This window comes from Mustela lutreola, chromosome 17 (genome assembly GCF_030435805.1).
Source record: "Mustela lutreola isolate mMusLut2 chromosome 17, mMusLut2.pri, whole genome shotgun sequence".
NCBI lineage: Eukaryota > Metazoa > Chordata > Mammalia > Carnivora > Mustelidae > Mustela > Mustela lutreola.
In genome coordinates this window covers 4,944,785-4,959,509 of record NC_081306.1, presented here as the reverse complement: position 1 = coordinate 4,959,509, position 14,725 = coordinate 4,944,785, and the positions used below count along the sequence as shown (strand labels likewise).

General features: G+C 52.4%; 1 protein-coding gene and 1 long non-coding RNA gene across 2 annotated transcripts in view; one reads left to right on the top strand and one right to left on the bottom strand.

Annotated features, from left to right (window-relative positions):
• Positions 1-5,120, bottom strand: part of HS3ST2 (heparan sulfate-glucosamine 3-sulfotransferase 2) — an 86,790-nt gene extending 81,670 nt beyond the window's left edge. Inside the window, exon 1 of the mRNA XM_059154834.1 lies at positions 4,241-5,120. Coding sequence (XP_059010817.1) covers positions 4,241-4,749 — 509 coding nt within the window. The 5' untranslated portion in view covers positions 4,750-5,120. The remainder of the gene's footprint in view (positions 1-4,240) is intronic.
• LOC131819608 (uncharacterized) lies at positions 4,563-14,254 on the top strand. Its single transcript, XR_009349258.1, has 4 exons — positions 4,563-4,653; positions 13,360-13,498; positions 13,876-13,973; positions 14,074-14,254. It is a non-coding gene; the product is annotated as an uncharacterized LOC131819608 (long non-coding RNA).
• Positions 14,255-14,725: the final 471 nt, after the last annotated feature.

Sequence of the window (14,725 nt, the reverse complement as noted above, 5' to 3'; positions counted from 1 at the left end):
TCTTGATTGAGAGGAGCCGGAAGCAGTGACAGACCATGTTCTCAGCTTTGGATTCCGTGTCCTACTTAGAGGTTGCGTCTGGGGGGGGGGGGGCGCATTGTGTCGTCTCTGCCTTATACCCTCCCCAGCACCACCGACGCTGAACAAATAGCCTGAGATGTGACGTCTAAGGCTTACACAGGCTCATCTATCAAAATGCTGTCACCAGGCCCAGAGTCTATGACGGTGTCCCAGCTTGCTCGTGGTGGCGTTCTGATGCGTTTCAGAGAAGGTTCCGTTCCTCCTGACACCCCGCCCTCACCCCCTGGCCATCCCGGGAAACTAGCAAAATCCAGAATACTTCCGACGACACTCAGCTTCCCCTAAGACTCGAAAAACTACTAGACAAAGCACTGTGTGTATCTCCAGACCAAAGAGAGTCATTCTGCCCCACACCCAACCGTCGCTGCATGAGGGCGTCCCACATGGGACCTCAGATGGGGAGCAACCTCTTCGCATGCTCTGTCTCACTCGAGTTTGAGACAGTAAAGCAGGTAGGACGTCCGTTCCGTTTTAAAGGTGAGCAAACGGACACCCAGAAATGGGAAGCGACATTTTATCGACGCGGGAGGAAGCCATGGGGATGGCGGGGCGGGGGAGAGAGATAGAAGACCAAAAAATTTTTCAAAAAAAGCAAATGAAAGCACAGCTGGAACTGGAACTTAAGACTCGGGACCCTGCCTCGTCTATCACGGAACCACTTTCCCAGCAGTTTGTCAATCCCTCAGCCCCGTCTGTAACAGCGGCAGGGCTGGAGACCCCCAGCTTTAACAGTACTATGGGCGATCTCGAAGCATCGGTAGGGAAGCACTAGTAGCCACAGGCAATAGTGATCTTTACACACCACGGACTTTCCCAGGGCACTTGCCCACACGGGGTTTCATTCATTCTGCAAAACCACCTTCTGCGATGTGGCTGCCGGCCCCATTCTAGGAGGGAGCCGAGATGCAGGGGTACCACGGTGGCCCGATCCCACAGCGTCTGGAGGCCTTCCCTCCCCGGTTCCCGCGTCAGCCTGCTGTCGCTTTGCCTACCTGTCCAAGCCTCCAGCCAACGCCATCCCGTAGGCTCGGCTGCCACCGTGGGGAGGAAATTGGGAGGGGAACCAGGCCAGACACGCAGGGGATGAAACTCAGAGAAACCTCTAAGGTTTCTTAGGGCTGGCTCTCCGAGGGTGGCACCAACGGGGCTGGTTCCCAAGAGGGGCTCGGGGCCCACACAAGGCAGGCAGAGATTCTACCTCCCGGTCTCTCTGGCTGTATCACTCCACCTTCAGGCGCCGGGCGTCACCTCTCGACTCAGCTCCACAGAAAGCAGGCTTTCCTTCAGGCTGGGACTGAAGTTGGATTTTCCCACTGTCCCTCTGTAGTGGGGCCTTAGGACCCAGGAAGTTGCCCCGGGGGGGCTTGGCCGTGGGCAGATTATAATGCAATCCATGCCCTACTACTGTACCACGCTGAAGCCCACCTCTGGAAAAGTCTGCCAGGGCTCTTCGGCCATGTCTACCTGGTGGGCACTGGCCCTACAGTGGCCGGCTGTACAGAGCAGGAGTCAGAGCTCTTGGCTGGAAACCCCAAGCAACCGTTCACGGGCGCACACACGAGAGCATGTGGATTTCGGCGGGATACTGCGTGCCAGGGACTTCTGGCTCACTAATTTGCTTTGCAACCCCCTTCAGGTGCTCTCCATTTAGGGGGCTGCAGTTTTCACACCTGTGAAATGAAGGGCCGTGGGCAGAAAAGAGGAGCATCCTACCACCTGCTGTCCAAACTCACAGAATTTGGGGCTCACGTGAGAACATGGGTTTTCAAGGATCCCAGGAATCCCTGTCACTTCTGCAAATGAATGCGTATCTCTTGACTAGTCATAAAGGATAAAACACAAACAGAGAAATGTTCTGGGGCGTCTGAAAACAGCACCCGAATGGGGCAGTATTACCTAGAAACGGCAATCCACAACCAAACCCCCGGACTCTTGAGGGTGTGGGTCTGCAACAGAGAGAAACGCAAACCACACAGCCCTTTCCTGAGCTGTACACTCCCGGCTCTCCTGGGGAAGTGGCGGGGTGGAGCAGTCTGCGCCAGACCTCTGGGCTCATCGTTCTAGAAATACAAAGGCTGAGAGGGCGGGTAACTCAGACCCTGGGAAGTGGGGTGGAGGAGAGAAGTGGAGCTGTCAGTGTGCTTAATGTTAAATAAAACCTACCAAGACTCAGCTGAGAATTTTAGCAGAATCCAAATGTGCTATAAAAAAAAAAAAAAAAAAAGGCACGGCTCCCATCTCTAAGGTTCACAGCTAAGCTGGCTTAGAATCACACATGCCAAGGTTAAAAATAAAAAGCAGCCATCCCCGAATGACATGGGCTCCGGGAAGGAAGCCTGGGGTAAGTTCTTTGCTGGCGAACCCAGGAGAGGGAAGTGCAGAAGCTGGGTGTGGGGTACCGGTGTTTATTGGAAGATACAATTATCTAAAAACCAGATGCTCAGAATTTTGCTGTTTTGCACTTAAAAGGCACTTTGTAGTGGCAAAGGGTTTCATAATAATCTTCAGATTTTCCATGGAGGAAAGCCTGCTGTGCATTAGAGCGTGACCACGCTGACCCACACAGGGTTCTGCTGCTCCACGCATTTGCCCCCCTCACCCTGGGGTCTGGCTCTGCAGCCGTCCTCGCACACCTCGTACACCCAGGTGGGATTGCCTGTGGGTCACAGCGTGGAAAGCACCAGACCTGTGTCACTCTGTTCCATTAAAGCCAACATAGCGGTGTCGGGGACCACCAACAGGCCGGGGATCCCCTGCTGGGCTCCACGGGAGACGGTGTGTGTCCCCCTCCTGAGGACAGTGTCCCATCCCTTGGCCCCACAACCACAAACACCACAAGTCAGGCCTATTGGCCCTGCTACCCCCTTGCAAATCCAGGGCCCCTAAGAGGAGCCCAGTGGGGTCCCCCTTCTAATGAAGTTTTCATTTGTCCAATATGCTTATGACTTCTACTCCCTAAAGGGCTTATTTTTATAAACATTTTTAAAAATTAGCTCTAGTTCCTGTGTCAGCTATCATGTTATTCCTCCCCAGCTGTATGACTATGCAGACATTTCCAGATGGTCTTCAAGGGGTCAGGTGACGATGGGAATTCTGTGACCCATGTGTTACGGAATACCCATTCTGTATTCTGTGTATACAGAGCCCCTACCTGACACCACCCTGGGGGATGCCCTGATTCAGCCCACATTTGGGCCAGTCTTACACCAGGGCACCAGGCAGGGATTGGGAGCCGATGGGCACTGAACAGGAGAGGCAGTCACCTTCCAGAAGCTTCAGGCGATCCCTAGACACCACTAGCCTTGGTGACCGTCATCCCTGGCGGGGCAACGGAGGACTGGACAGTCTCTGACTGGCTCTCCCCAGGATCCAGCCAACCCTCATCTGAGGTGCCCACCAGGATCCCAAATTCCACATCCTGGCTGCTGGTTTGGAAGTACCACCCAGGGACAGGTGTCTTTTTCACACTCTGAGGGCACTTGAGAAAGCCCTCGGAAAGCAGGTAAGGGCTGGGACAGTTTTCCTGCCCATTACGATGGAGGAGAAAATAGAGGCTCAAAGAGTTTCAGATACTTGCTCAAGCTAAGTCACAGAGCATGAGTGAAATCCGAGGTTCCCTTCCACCACCCAAGACCAGTAACTCAGGGTCAGAGCGACTGGGCGCTCTCAGCGGAGGCTCAGCAGCGAACACCTGGAGTTGGGAATGAACCTCCAGAAGGGACCTTCCTCCTCCCCACACCTCTCCTTGGGCCTCTCCAGCCGAGCGCGGGGCCCTGCCACAAGGGGGCCCTATTGTGACCTTCCCTGCTCAGGGTCCTTCAGATGCCCCTTAAGATCGGCGAAGGTCAGGAGAGGGCCCCCTTCCCCGGGCACCCTGCTCCACCCGAGGCTGGACAAGGAGGCAGCCCACCGGCTCGCCCCGAGGTTTTGGTTAGAGACCCCCCCCTCCCTTCCGGCGCCTCCCCAAACCACTGTCCTTCGCCGTTCGAGAACGCGCCGTGGTCTACCCCATCCCTGGGAAGTTCTGAGTAAAGCCTGCTGGAGTCCCCCCACGTGTCAGCCTGAACCCACACAACGAACCGGATTAAGAGGGAGAGAAGCCGCAGGAGGAGGCCCTAAGGATGAACCCGACTGGGCACCCGACGCGCCCGCTCCTTACCTGTACCAGTCGAGCCCGCGGCCGTAGTTCCTGTCGAAGAAGTGTGGCTCCGTGCCCAGGGCCCGCACGTCCGGGTGCACGCGGATGAACTCCAGCACGGCCCGCGTGCCCCCCTTCTTCACGCCCACGATGAGCGCTTGGGGCAGTCGCTTGGTGCCCATCCTGGCTGAGCCCGAGTGGTTGGCAGCGGGGAGGCGAGGGGCGGACGCGGCGGCGGCGGCGGCGGCGGCGGCGGCGGCGGCGAGCGCGCTGGGAGCGCCGGGCGCGCTGGGCGTGGGCCCCGGGGGATCGCAGGGGCGGGACTTCGGGAGAAGTTTCTGGCCGCCCGCGCCGGGGCCGCGCAGGCAGCGAGGCGCGCCGAGGAGGCGACTCTGGCCCAGGTCGTCGCAGCAGCACAGGAGGCTGTAGCACAGGTAAGTGCAGGAGAGCGAGAGCGTGAAGGCGAAGAGCAGCCTGCGCGCCCTCCGCGGCTGAGCTGGCCCCGCGCGGCCCAGGACCCTATAGGCCATGGCTCCATGGGCCCGCGCCGGGGGTCATGGTTTCCGGGGGGCGCCGGCGGCGGAGCTGCTGTGGCCCTGCGGCCGCCTAGAGGGCTGGCGCGGCGCTGCCCCGGTCCCGCGGGTCGGGCGTGGGGGGCGCCGTCTTCTCCGGGCGCTGCCGGCCGGGGCGCGCACCATGCCCGGGGATCCCGGGGGCGGCGGCTCCTCGGGGCACAGGCGGCTGCGCGTCCCACATCTCCGCGTCCCGGGCCACGGGGCTCCGGACGGCGTTCCTTGGGTCTCACGTGCGCCGGCTTCGGAGTGCGCCCAACGCCCGAAGCTCCATGCCCGGCCCCTGGAGCGCGGCGCCCCGAACGCTCCGCGGCGGCGCGGCCGCGCGGGCTGGCGGGCGGACCGGACGGTGGCGCTGGCGCGGGCCCCGCTCGGGCTCCTCGAGAAATGCCGAGCCGCGCGCGCTGCCGGCTCTATTTAAGGAGTCGCCTGACGTCAGCCGCGCGGGTCTCCCGAGCCCGCGCCCCGCCCTGGGACCTGGCCCGCCCCCTGCGCCCCCAGTCTCCCGCCCCTCCCAGGGACGCGCTACCGCGGGCCCTCCCCGCGCTGGCCGCTCCCTGAGCCGGCTTGGGCTGGCGAGACATTCACTCCTCCGGGGGGCTGAACGCCCCCACCACCCCCAAGGCTGGGAACCCCGGTCCAGGTCGCGCCAACATCCAGACCCGGGCGCAGACGCAAGCACTCTACACTGATCCACGGTCCCACCGCACTGACACACACGCACGCACACACTACAGGTACACACGTACCCTGACCAGGACACACCCCCTCACCCCACATGGGGCGTGGAAACACGACAGCGACCCACCGCGGTCCCCCTCATCCCCATCTCACCAGACACACACACAGCCTGGAATCGGACATCGTGTCGTGTGCGCACACACGCGCGGGACTGGGACACACGCTCTAGACGGGGATGGGTGGAGGAGCCGAGCGTGAGTGAGATTCCGTGACTATTCACGGAGCTCCCCAGCCCCGCGCGCGCTGACTCATACGCAGGCGGCTCGCTCTGTCTCACACCCGTGAAGAATGCGCCCCCACCCCACTGTCACCCCACCGTTCCTGGGACGTGTCGGGAGAGTGAGCCCCAAAGGAGCGGACTCCGCGCGGGGCTGGTTCCTCTCTTAGCGGCCGCCCCCTAGCGGCGGACTGCTCCCCGGGGAGCTGTTCTGGGGTCCCACAGCGTCCCTAAGATCCAGAATGCTGCAGATTTCACCCAGGGACACGAGGGGGAGGAAACAGAGGGGAGGACTGATCCAGGAGCAATTCCTTGTTGGGTTCGAACGATTCCCAAGTAAATGGCCCACAGTGACCATGCCCAGAACCGGCATGTGTGACCAAACCCAGTGCTGCCCTGAGTGGCCACATTAGTGGGTCAGAGCAGACCTAAATGACCGTGCCCAAGAACGTAGTTGTCACTCCACAGCAATGCCAAATCCCAGGCATTCACTAAGTGCTACCCCCGCAGAACGTCTGAGTGACCACCGTCTCCTGCACCCTCTCCTCCCACAAACTAATAAACATCCTTCTTCAGGGAATGACCTGATCAGGCTCTATGGACCTTAGCCCAAGTCAGGAAATATCCTGTCCCCAAACAAGGCCCACCCTAGAAACCTTAGGCCAATCCTTCTATTACAGATCATAACTGCCAACTTTGTTTCAAGCCTTCCCAGGTTAACTCACTTAAAGGAGCCTAGGAGCTTGTTACCATTATCCTAACATCACCTCCCTTTCTTAATTCTCTTAGTAGCTAACAATTATTGGGTGGTCGTCTGGTGCCGGTAATGCATATATCACTTGACATGCTCTACCTCCTTAGTCTTTGGATATAGGTACTCATTTATAATTCCTAATTTACAGACAGTGCGATAAAGGCTTAATAAACACATAGTCAGTGGTTAACAGGACTAGAGTTAACCTGACTCCGGGATTCAAGCTCTTAAATGACAGTGCTTTACAGTTCCCTCTCTTCCTTTGATCATTCCTAATAGCATTCCATCCCAGGCTGCTCTCTCAGGTGTAAGCTAACATCTGTATTACCTCCAAAACCTGACACCTGGGACCCAATGAGGACTTCCAGGTGTAGGGTGAAAAGTTCACCAGGAGGTTCACCTTCCTTCGGTAAACTCTGCCTCTAGTAATGCCACCTCCGACTCCATTATCTTTATCTTGAAGCTACATCACACTGCTGACATCTCAAACTCACAGCCAAGTTCCATCTCTAAGTGTCTCTTACGAGTGCTGCTGATTAAGGCATGTCTCACCCCATACTGTGCTTGTACAGTGGGCTTTTTTGGACCCAACATGTAGATCCTTATGTATCTGACCTGATTAAATTTTATCTTGTCTCATCAGCTCTCTGCTCCAGTATTTCACAAATGTCTACTTGAATCCTGAATCGCAATGCAGCTTTCAGTTATTCAAAAAGAAAACGTAGAAAGGTTGAATTGCGGCAGCCCAGCCCTTGATTCCTGGTGTACCTTGGGCACGTGGGTTGACCTTTCTGAGCCTTGGTTTGCTGAGCTGTAAAATGGGGAGTTAGGATTAACTCCGAAAACCTCCTGGGGTTCCATTATTCAAGGCATGAACCACACTGCTGGCATTATGTCCTCTCTGGGTTTGATTACAATTTTATTAATTCTTCACTCACATTTTTAATAATAATGTCAAAACAAATACCCTGGAAGGAGCTCTAAGATACACCTTTGACAGTTTTTCACATTGTGAACCTGTTATTTCTGCACTTCGTTGTTAGAATTACAAGGTTAAATGTGGATTAATTCACTCTTACAAGAACTTTTTCTTGCAAAAAAAAAAAAAATGAGTGTAGTTTTTTCTCATCATTCTCTACTTGGCTCTACTTAAAAATTATTTTTATCCTCGAATTCATAATCTGTGAAATGCCTGGGTATTCCAACCCATCAGAGCCAGGCAGACTTGCCTCTTCAGTTTTCCAACCAGAGTAATGACCGTGATTTCAGTGGAGTTTTTCAGGAGTGAGACAGCAGTCATGCCTGCTCCTCACTCCCAAGCCCTCTCTTTTTTCCAGAAGTACCGCCATTCTTCTTTGAGAGCATCGGGGAGGATTATGCACAAACTGGGACTGGAATCCTTCAAAATTCAGATACAGGGGTGCCTGCGTGGCTCAGTGGGTTAAGCCGCTGCCTTCGGCTCAGGTCATGATCTCAGGGTCCTGGGATCGAGTCCCACATCAGGCTCTCTGCTCAGCAGGGAGCCTGCTTCTCTCTCTCTCATTCTCTCTCTCTCTCTCTCTGTCTGCCTCCCCATCTACTTGTGATTTCTCTCTGTCAAACAAATAAATAAAATCTTTTAAAAAAATCAGATACAGTCCTAAGATCTGGCTGCTTTTTCTCGGTCTTCTCTATTCCTCTCTGGACCTTGTTTTATTTTCTTCTCATTCTCATCTGCCTTTTTGCCCCATTTATTTATAAACCAGGAAGGGCTACTGAGTTGTGAGCAACAGAAGCTAACTTTGGGCTAATAGACAAAAAGAGGCATTTGGAATAGCTCACACAGAAAAAGAACTTAGCCGTCGCTCACAGAATGAAGGTGGGGGAACAGGGCGCATACACAGGATAGCAACCACAGGACACAGGACACAGCTCCTCCTTTTGTCTTCCTTTCTGAGTCTTGGTTTGCTCGTTTGCATGAGCATCCTCTTGAATCCTCCCTTCCACTCTTATAACCTGCATTTAAGACCTTGAATTTGAAATTATTAAACAAGGAGATTTTCTTTCCCCTAAGTCTTTGGACCCAATCAAGCCTTATTCAGCCGTATTTCCATGTAAGTTTCCATTCTGTTCCCCCAGAGCCTAGTTTTGTAAAGTGTGAGAAAATGTTTCAAACTGGGTGGTTCCTAAGAGAGGAAGAATGGTGAAATGGACTCCCGCGGTCTTGCGGGTTGTGCGAGGTGCAGAGTTCACATCTGAGCTGGAGGGTGTGCATGAATATTCTACCTTTAGGAACAGACTGGGAGTGAGGATGAGAGGTTTTCCACGTGCTCCGTTCTCTGGCTGAAGTCCGAGAGCGAAAATGCAAGGAACCAGATGCTGCCTACAGAAGGGAACCAAATCTGAAAGGCCAGGAACCATGGCTAAGCACTTTGTAAGGTTCCAAACCTTCTGTCATCTCCGTGTTGGTGTACTTGTGCCGTCCGCAGCATTCATCATCAACATAATGGACACGAAGTCCTGAGCATTTATTCAGCACCAGGCCCCGGGCTCAGCATTCAGATGCAGTACCTCATCTCATCCTCGCAACAGGCCAATGAGATAGGGCTTATTAGTATTCCTATCTCGTAAATGTGGAAGCCATCTCAAGGAGGTTGATTTTTCCCTTGTTCTCCAGATGCTGTAGGCTGGAGAAGGGGACAACCGACAACCAGTGGGGGTGGGGGGAGCATGAATGGGGCACCTGGGTGGCTCAGTTAGTTAGGTGTCTCGCTCTTGATTTTGGCTCAGGTCATGATCTCAGGGTCATGAGATCCAGCCCCGAGTCGGGATCCACGGTCAGCAAGGAGTCTGCTTGAGATTCCCTCTCTCCCTCAGCCCCTCCCCATGCACGCACACTCTCCCGTCCCCCACCCCAAAATCAATCAAACTTTAAAAAAAAAAAAAAAGCCCAAATGGGGAGGCTGATGATCAGCTTCACCAACAGTCTTCCCTTGGGTAAGAACTGCTTCGTGCCCCACCTCCCATCCTGCATTATATAGACCCACACAATCTTCTCACCTTATCTTACCATCTTGCGTTCTTAATGTGACGGTAAACTCTTTGGGGGCCGGGGACTAAATAGCTAGTTCCCGATCAGCCTAGTACTTGGAATCTAGGCTGCATATTCATGCTGGGACTCCCCTGGATTCCTGAGCTCCTTTCTCCTCGATGGACCATGGACCACTATTACCCTGTGAGGGGTAGACTTCCAAGAAAGAACTAATATTTCATTACAAAATTTACCCAAAGTGGATTATTTATCATGTCAGAGAAGATACTAACCTTGTACAATAATGTAGCAGAGCTGACCCAGAGTACCTGGTGATACTCCCTCTCATCTTCTTGTCTTTAACCAAATGGAAGCAGATGAGAATATCACTCACTATTGGTGACGCCCCAATTTACCCATTTCTGAACTGCAGATCTTAGTGGTATAAGAAGAGTACCTAGGTGCAGAGAACAACTTGAGGAGATATGTTTGTTGGCTTGTATTGAGTTTTCTGTTTCCTTCAACATTATCATTATAGATTATATTATCCTCAATGTAGAAACAAATGAGAAGCAAAAAGAAAAAAGTCCCCCATATAAAAATACTCGGAAATTACTATTACTAATGTTTTTTATATCCTTCCAATTATACATGTGTTTGTTAGTTTATGGATCAGCCCATGTCTGCTGTTTTGTGAAATGCTTTTTTACTTGACAGTATTGTGAATCTATTTCATATCATTAACTACAGACCCATGTAGGTCTAATACTTTCAGAAAGAGAAAATACCTTGCTTGCTTTCTAAGGATGGGGTAAGCTGGCAGCTACCATGAATGGAGAGAACTTAACACATTTGTGAACTAATTCAACATGTAAGTAAGAAGAGGGAAAGGGAAAGACTGAGTCCCGGTAATAGTGTTTGACTCCTTGGATCCAGCTTTGCCTGAAGCTGTCTCTTCAAGAAACAGTAAGGCATAGTGTCTAAGAGTGCAGTATCTGGGAACAGGTTGCCTGAGTTCAAATCCTGGGTCTGCTAGTGAGATTAAACAAGATTATAAATGTAATGCACGTAGAACAGAGCCTGCTAATAGTAAGCTCTTGGTAAACATAAGCCATTATTATACTGCAAACTTTTCAATTACATCTATCCATAAATTCTCTTTTTTACTTATTTTGGTTGATAAAGATATTTACTTTTCAATTAGATCTGCATCTTTCAACCTACTTAAAAATTTTATCAACAATAAAATAAAGTCAGGGGCACCTGGGTGGCTCAGTGGGTTAAAGCCTCTGCCTTCAGCTCAGGTCATGATCTCAGGGTCCTGAGATCGAGGCCTGCGTCGGGCTCTCTGCTCAGCGGGGAGCCTGCTTCCTCCTCTCTCTCTACCTGCTTCTCTGCCTACCTGTGATCTCTCTCTCTCTCTCTGTCAAATAAACAAATAAAATCTTTTGAAAAAATAATAAAATAAATAAATGAATGAATGAAGTCAACCTGTGTTCTCAGTAATCGCCCAAGATCCCTCCCGCTTTGGATCCATCCAACTTATCTTCCTGATACTTCACATGCTTCTAGGGAAGTAACCACATATCCATTTGGACCTAGTTTTTGGCAAGTGTGCCGTAAATGCTTGTTAGATAAACAGGTAACACCCCCAAAGACCCCTCCACCTGGAGGACTTCGGCATGAGGACATGGGATAACTTATCTTAAAGGACTGCATCTTCTATTCATTGATCACCCCCCATGCCCCTTCTGCACGGATAAACATGCTCTGTAGTTACTTTTTGCTTAAACCATCTACTCCTTTGACCCACTCTCACTGCGCTGTATTTTCTGGTTAAAATCAACTCTGCCCACTCAGTGCCCAGTACCTATACCCACACAGCCGAAAACAGCAAATGCACAAGCACGATGACTAGTCCCACTTAAAATTCATCATTTCTCATCTCAAGTGGACCCTTCACATTTCCTGGCAATCATGCTACGTCCCCCTGGCCCACTCATTCTCAGTTCTCCTATGTACGTGTTTGGTTCCTTCTCTCCTCCTCTCAACAGCTCCTGCCCATCCGGATCATCTGGTGGCCTTGCTTCCTCCAGACTTCAGTGGTCCCTCCATCTGCACACCCTATCCAGTCTGCTCCTGTCTGCTCCAGGACATGACTGCAGCCAGCACTCCCTTTTTCTCCCTCGTCATCAGTGCCTCCTCTCCACAGGGTCCTTCCTATCAGTGTTATCAGTATATTGATATCTCTTCCATCTTCAAAAGAAGAGAGGCAAGCAACCCGGTCTTGACCTCCCCTTTCCCTCCAACTGGAGCGCCATTTTTTTCATCCCTGTCTGTACTCCGTGAGGGTGATCTCTCCCCCCTGCTACACCTATCTCCCCATCCCCTCACCCTGAGCCCACCCCAGTCAGGCTTATGCTCCCACCTCCCCTCTGAAGCTGTTCTTCTGGAAGTCACCAGTGACATCCACCATATGAAACCGAAGCCAACTCTTCATCTTAGTGGCACAGCACGTGGCACAGACGACCCTCTTTCCTTCCTGAAACTCTGGTCACCAGGACTGGAAGATGCCACATCCTTCTGGTCTCTTTCCCACTTTTCTTCTTCTCCTGTTCCCTTTGATGGCCTATTTTTACCTCCCTGACCTCTCACTGGGAGTACCCCAGGCACTGGTCCTTGAACGTGATCTCTTTTCTGTCAACACTCCCTCCCTTAGTGACACCAGAGGTCTCCTGTGTGTATCCATCGTGTACTACTGTATCTCACATTTGTAGCTCTTTTCCCTGGAATGTCTTCTGGCTAACAGCATCTCTACCTAAACATGTCATGTAAACAGAACTCTCACTAGTTCCCTAAAACCTGCTGTCACTGTAATTTTGGTCATCGAAGTAAATGGCAATTCTCATCTAACATTTGCCTAAGCCAAGAATAATCTAGAGTTAGGGGTGCCTGGATGGCTCAGTCAGTTAAGCATCCGCCTTCAGCTCAGGGTCCTGGAATTGAGTCCCACATCAGGATCCCTGCTCAGCAGAGTCTGATTTTCCCTCTCCCCTTCCCCTTGCTGTGATCTCGCTCTCACACAAATAAATAAATAAAAATCTTTAGGGGAACCTGGTTGGCTCAGTTGGTTAAGCATCTGCCTTCAGCCCGAGTCATAACCCCAGGGTCCCGGGGTCAAGCCCCCCATCGGGCTCCCTGCTCAGCAGGGAGCCTGCTTCTCCCTCTCCCGTTTCTCCTGCTTGTGCACTCTCTGCACATAAAAGGAAAATTTTTTTAAAAGAATAATCTAGGGTTAACCTTGACTTCTCTTTCTGTCATACCCCACACCTGATTGTGAGCAAATCCTGTTGTCCACAACCCACCCCAAGACCATATACTGAATATGACCGCCTCTCACCACCTCCACTGCTAATATCCTGGCAGGCTTCGAATTTGTTCGAGTGGCTTGGAGGCTGAAGTGGGCGTTCCTGTGGCCTCCGCAGCACAGAACTCATGGGTGTAGCAGACGCTCCACCTCTTAAGACACCTCTGGGGCCTAGAGGATCCTATGATAGTGGGAGTGTAACCTCCTGGCTTGCCACTAGGCGGGTGTGGCTGTGGTCCCCAGGGCTGCAGACGGTTGCAGATGCTCCAGAACCCACAGCCCATGTAGCAGTCGTGGGCTCAGCTAACATTTCCCTTTTGCTTCCCCAGCCTGCATGGGGGCGGCTCCTGACCTGATTTCGCAGGAATTCCGTCCTTCCCTTTTGGTGCCCTCTACCCTGTCAGTTCTTTTAGAACCAATCTCCTGTATTAAATCATTTCAGTTTGACATACCTAGAGTGTTTCCCTTTCCCTGACCAGACACTGACAGATCTAGCCCCCACCCGGTCTTCCTAAGATCTTCTCAACGACGAGAGGGATCCTTCTGTGGAAAGCCCTCTGTGGCTTCTCAGCTTATCCAGAGAGGATCCACCCCAGGGGCCAAAGAATTGTCAACGTGGTAAGAACTGCTGGAAGATAGTAAGCCCAAACTGAAAGAGCCAACTGCCCAGACTGTTCCCCTCCACCCCACACCCCTGCCTCCTCGCTATTCTCAAGCAACTAGGAAACTTAGAATTGACCTCATTCCAAAATGAGAAATAATGAGAAGACCCTGGCAGGAATAAGAGGGTGATTTTAACTTCTCCCCTTGGTTCATACCAGCACACCTCTCCTTTTCCTGCACACTGTGAGATCTCCGTGCCTGGAGCCCATCTGAGTCATGTTTCCTACAGAACAGGCGACTACAGAGTGGGCAGCACACATTCCCAATGGTGTGCATGGCAGGCGATAGGGGGCCGGCTGCTCAGCCCGGCCCCTCTCCCCTGCTTCCCGCAGCACCCGATGCCTCCGACTACCAAGCTTTTGGCGATCCTCTCCAGCGGCGGTTCCTGTTTCCAGTGTTCGGTTGAAGTTTCTCGGCTCTGTGGTGCCAGGTACCGCTCCCGGTATTTTGCTGTAATTTCTCCTGAGCTGTTGTGTCCTCTCCCTTTGTCCTTGTAGATTAATACCTTGATTTCATTCTTTTACACGCAGTGGTATTGTAAGCAGTGCAATCTGTGCGACAGAGGGCTTCTGAAAGAACCTTGAACTTCTCCAACACGAAGCACTCGGGTGGTGGCTCTTGAGCTAATCTCTGTGTGCCAAAGCGGCCGCCCCTGCAAGTCTGCGTCTTCAGCTCTGACAGCTCTCACATGTGGCCCCTGCAGGCAGCGAGCGGCAGGCAAGTGACCCGTTTGAGAAGGTCAGCTGGTGGGTAGGTGGGAAGCCTAATTAATCTGTACCATACAGGTAGTGCCCAAATCATTCCTTTTGTATGAAGGAGGAATGCCAGCATCAAAGGTAAGGGGCCCTTTGGCCATCCCCCAGCAATTTTTCTTCTCTCCCCAAAAGTTCTTAACATTGCACAGCTTACACAGTATATCTTTAGTCTTTCTTCTGTGCTTTCGTGTCTAGAAAACTAGGAAGACCCGGCCGGGTTTATTAAGGGATTGGAGGGGAGAGTACAGGAATGATGAGGCCGTTCCGCACCGTGCTTTCGTCGCTCCCGGTGATGCCTGCAGATTCACCTCGACCTCTGCAAAGTAGTTCATCCAATATATGAGGCGTCCAGTTGTTTACAATTTATATTGTTTACATATCATGGTTGATGTAGCCATTTCCCTGTTAACAGGCATTTACCCTTGTA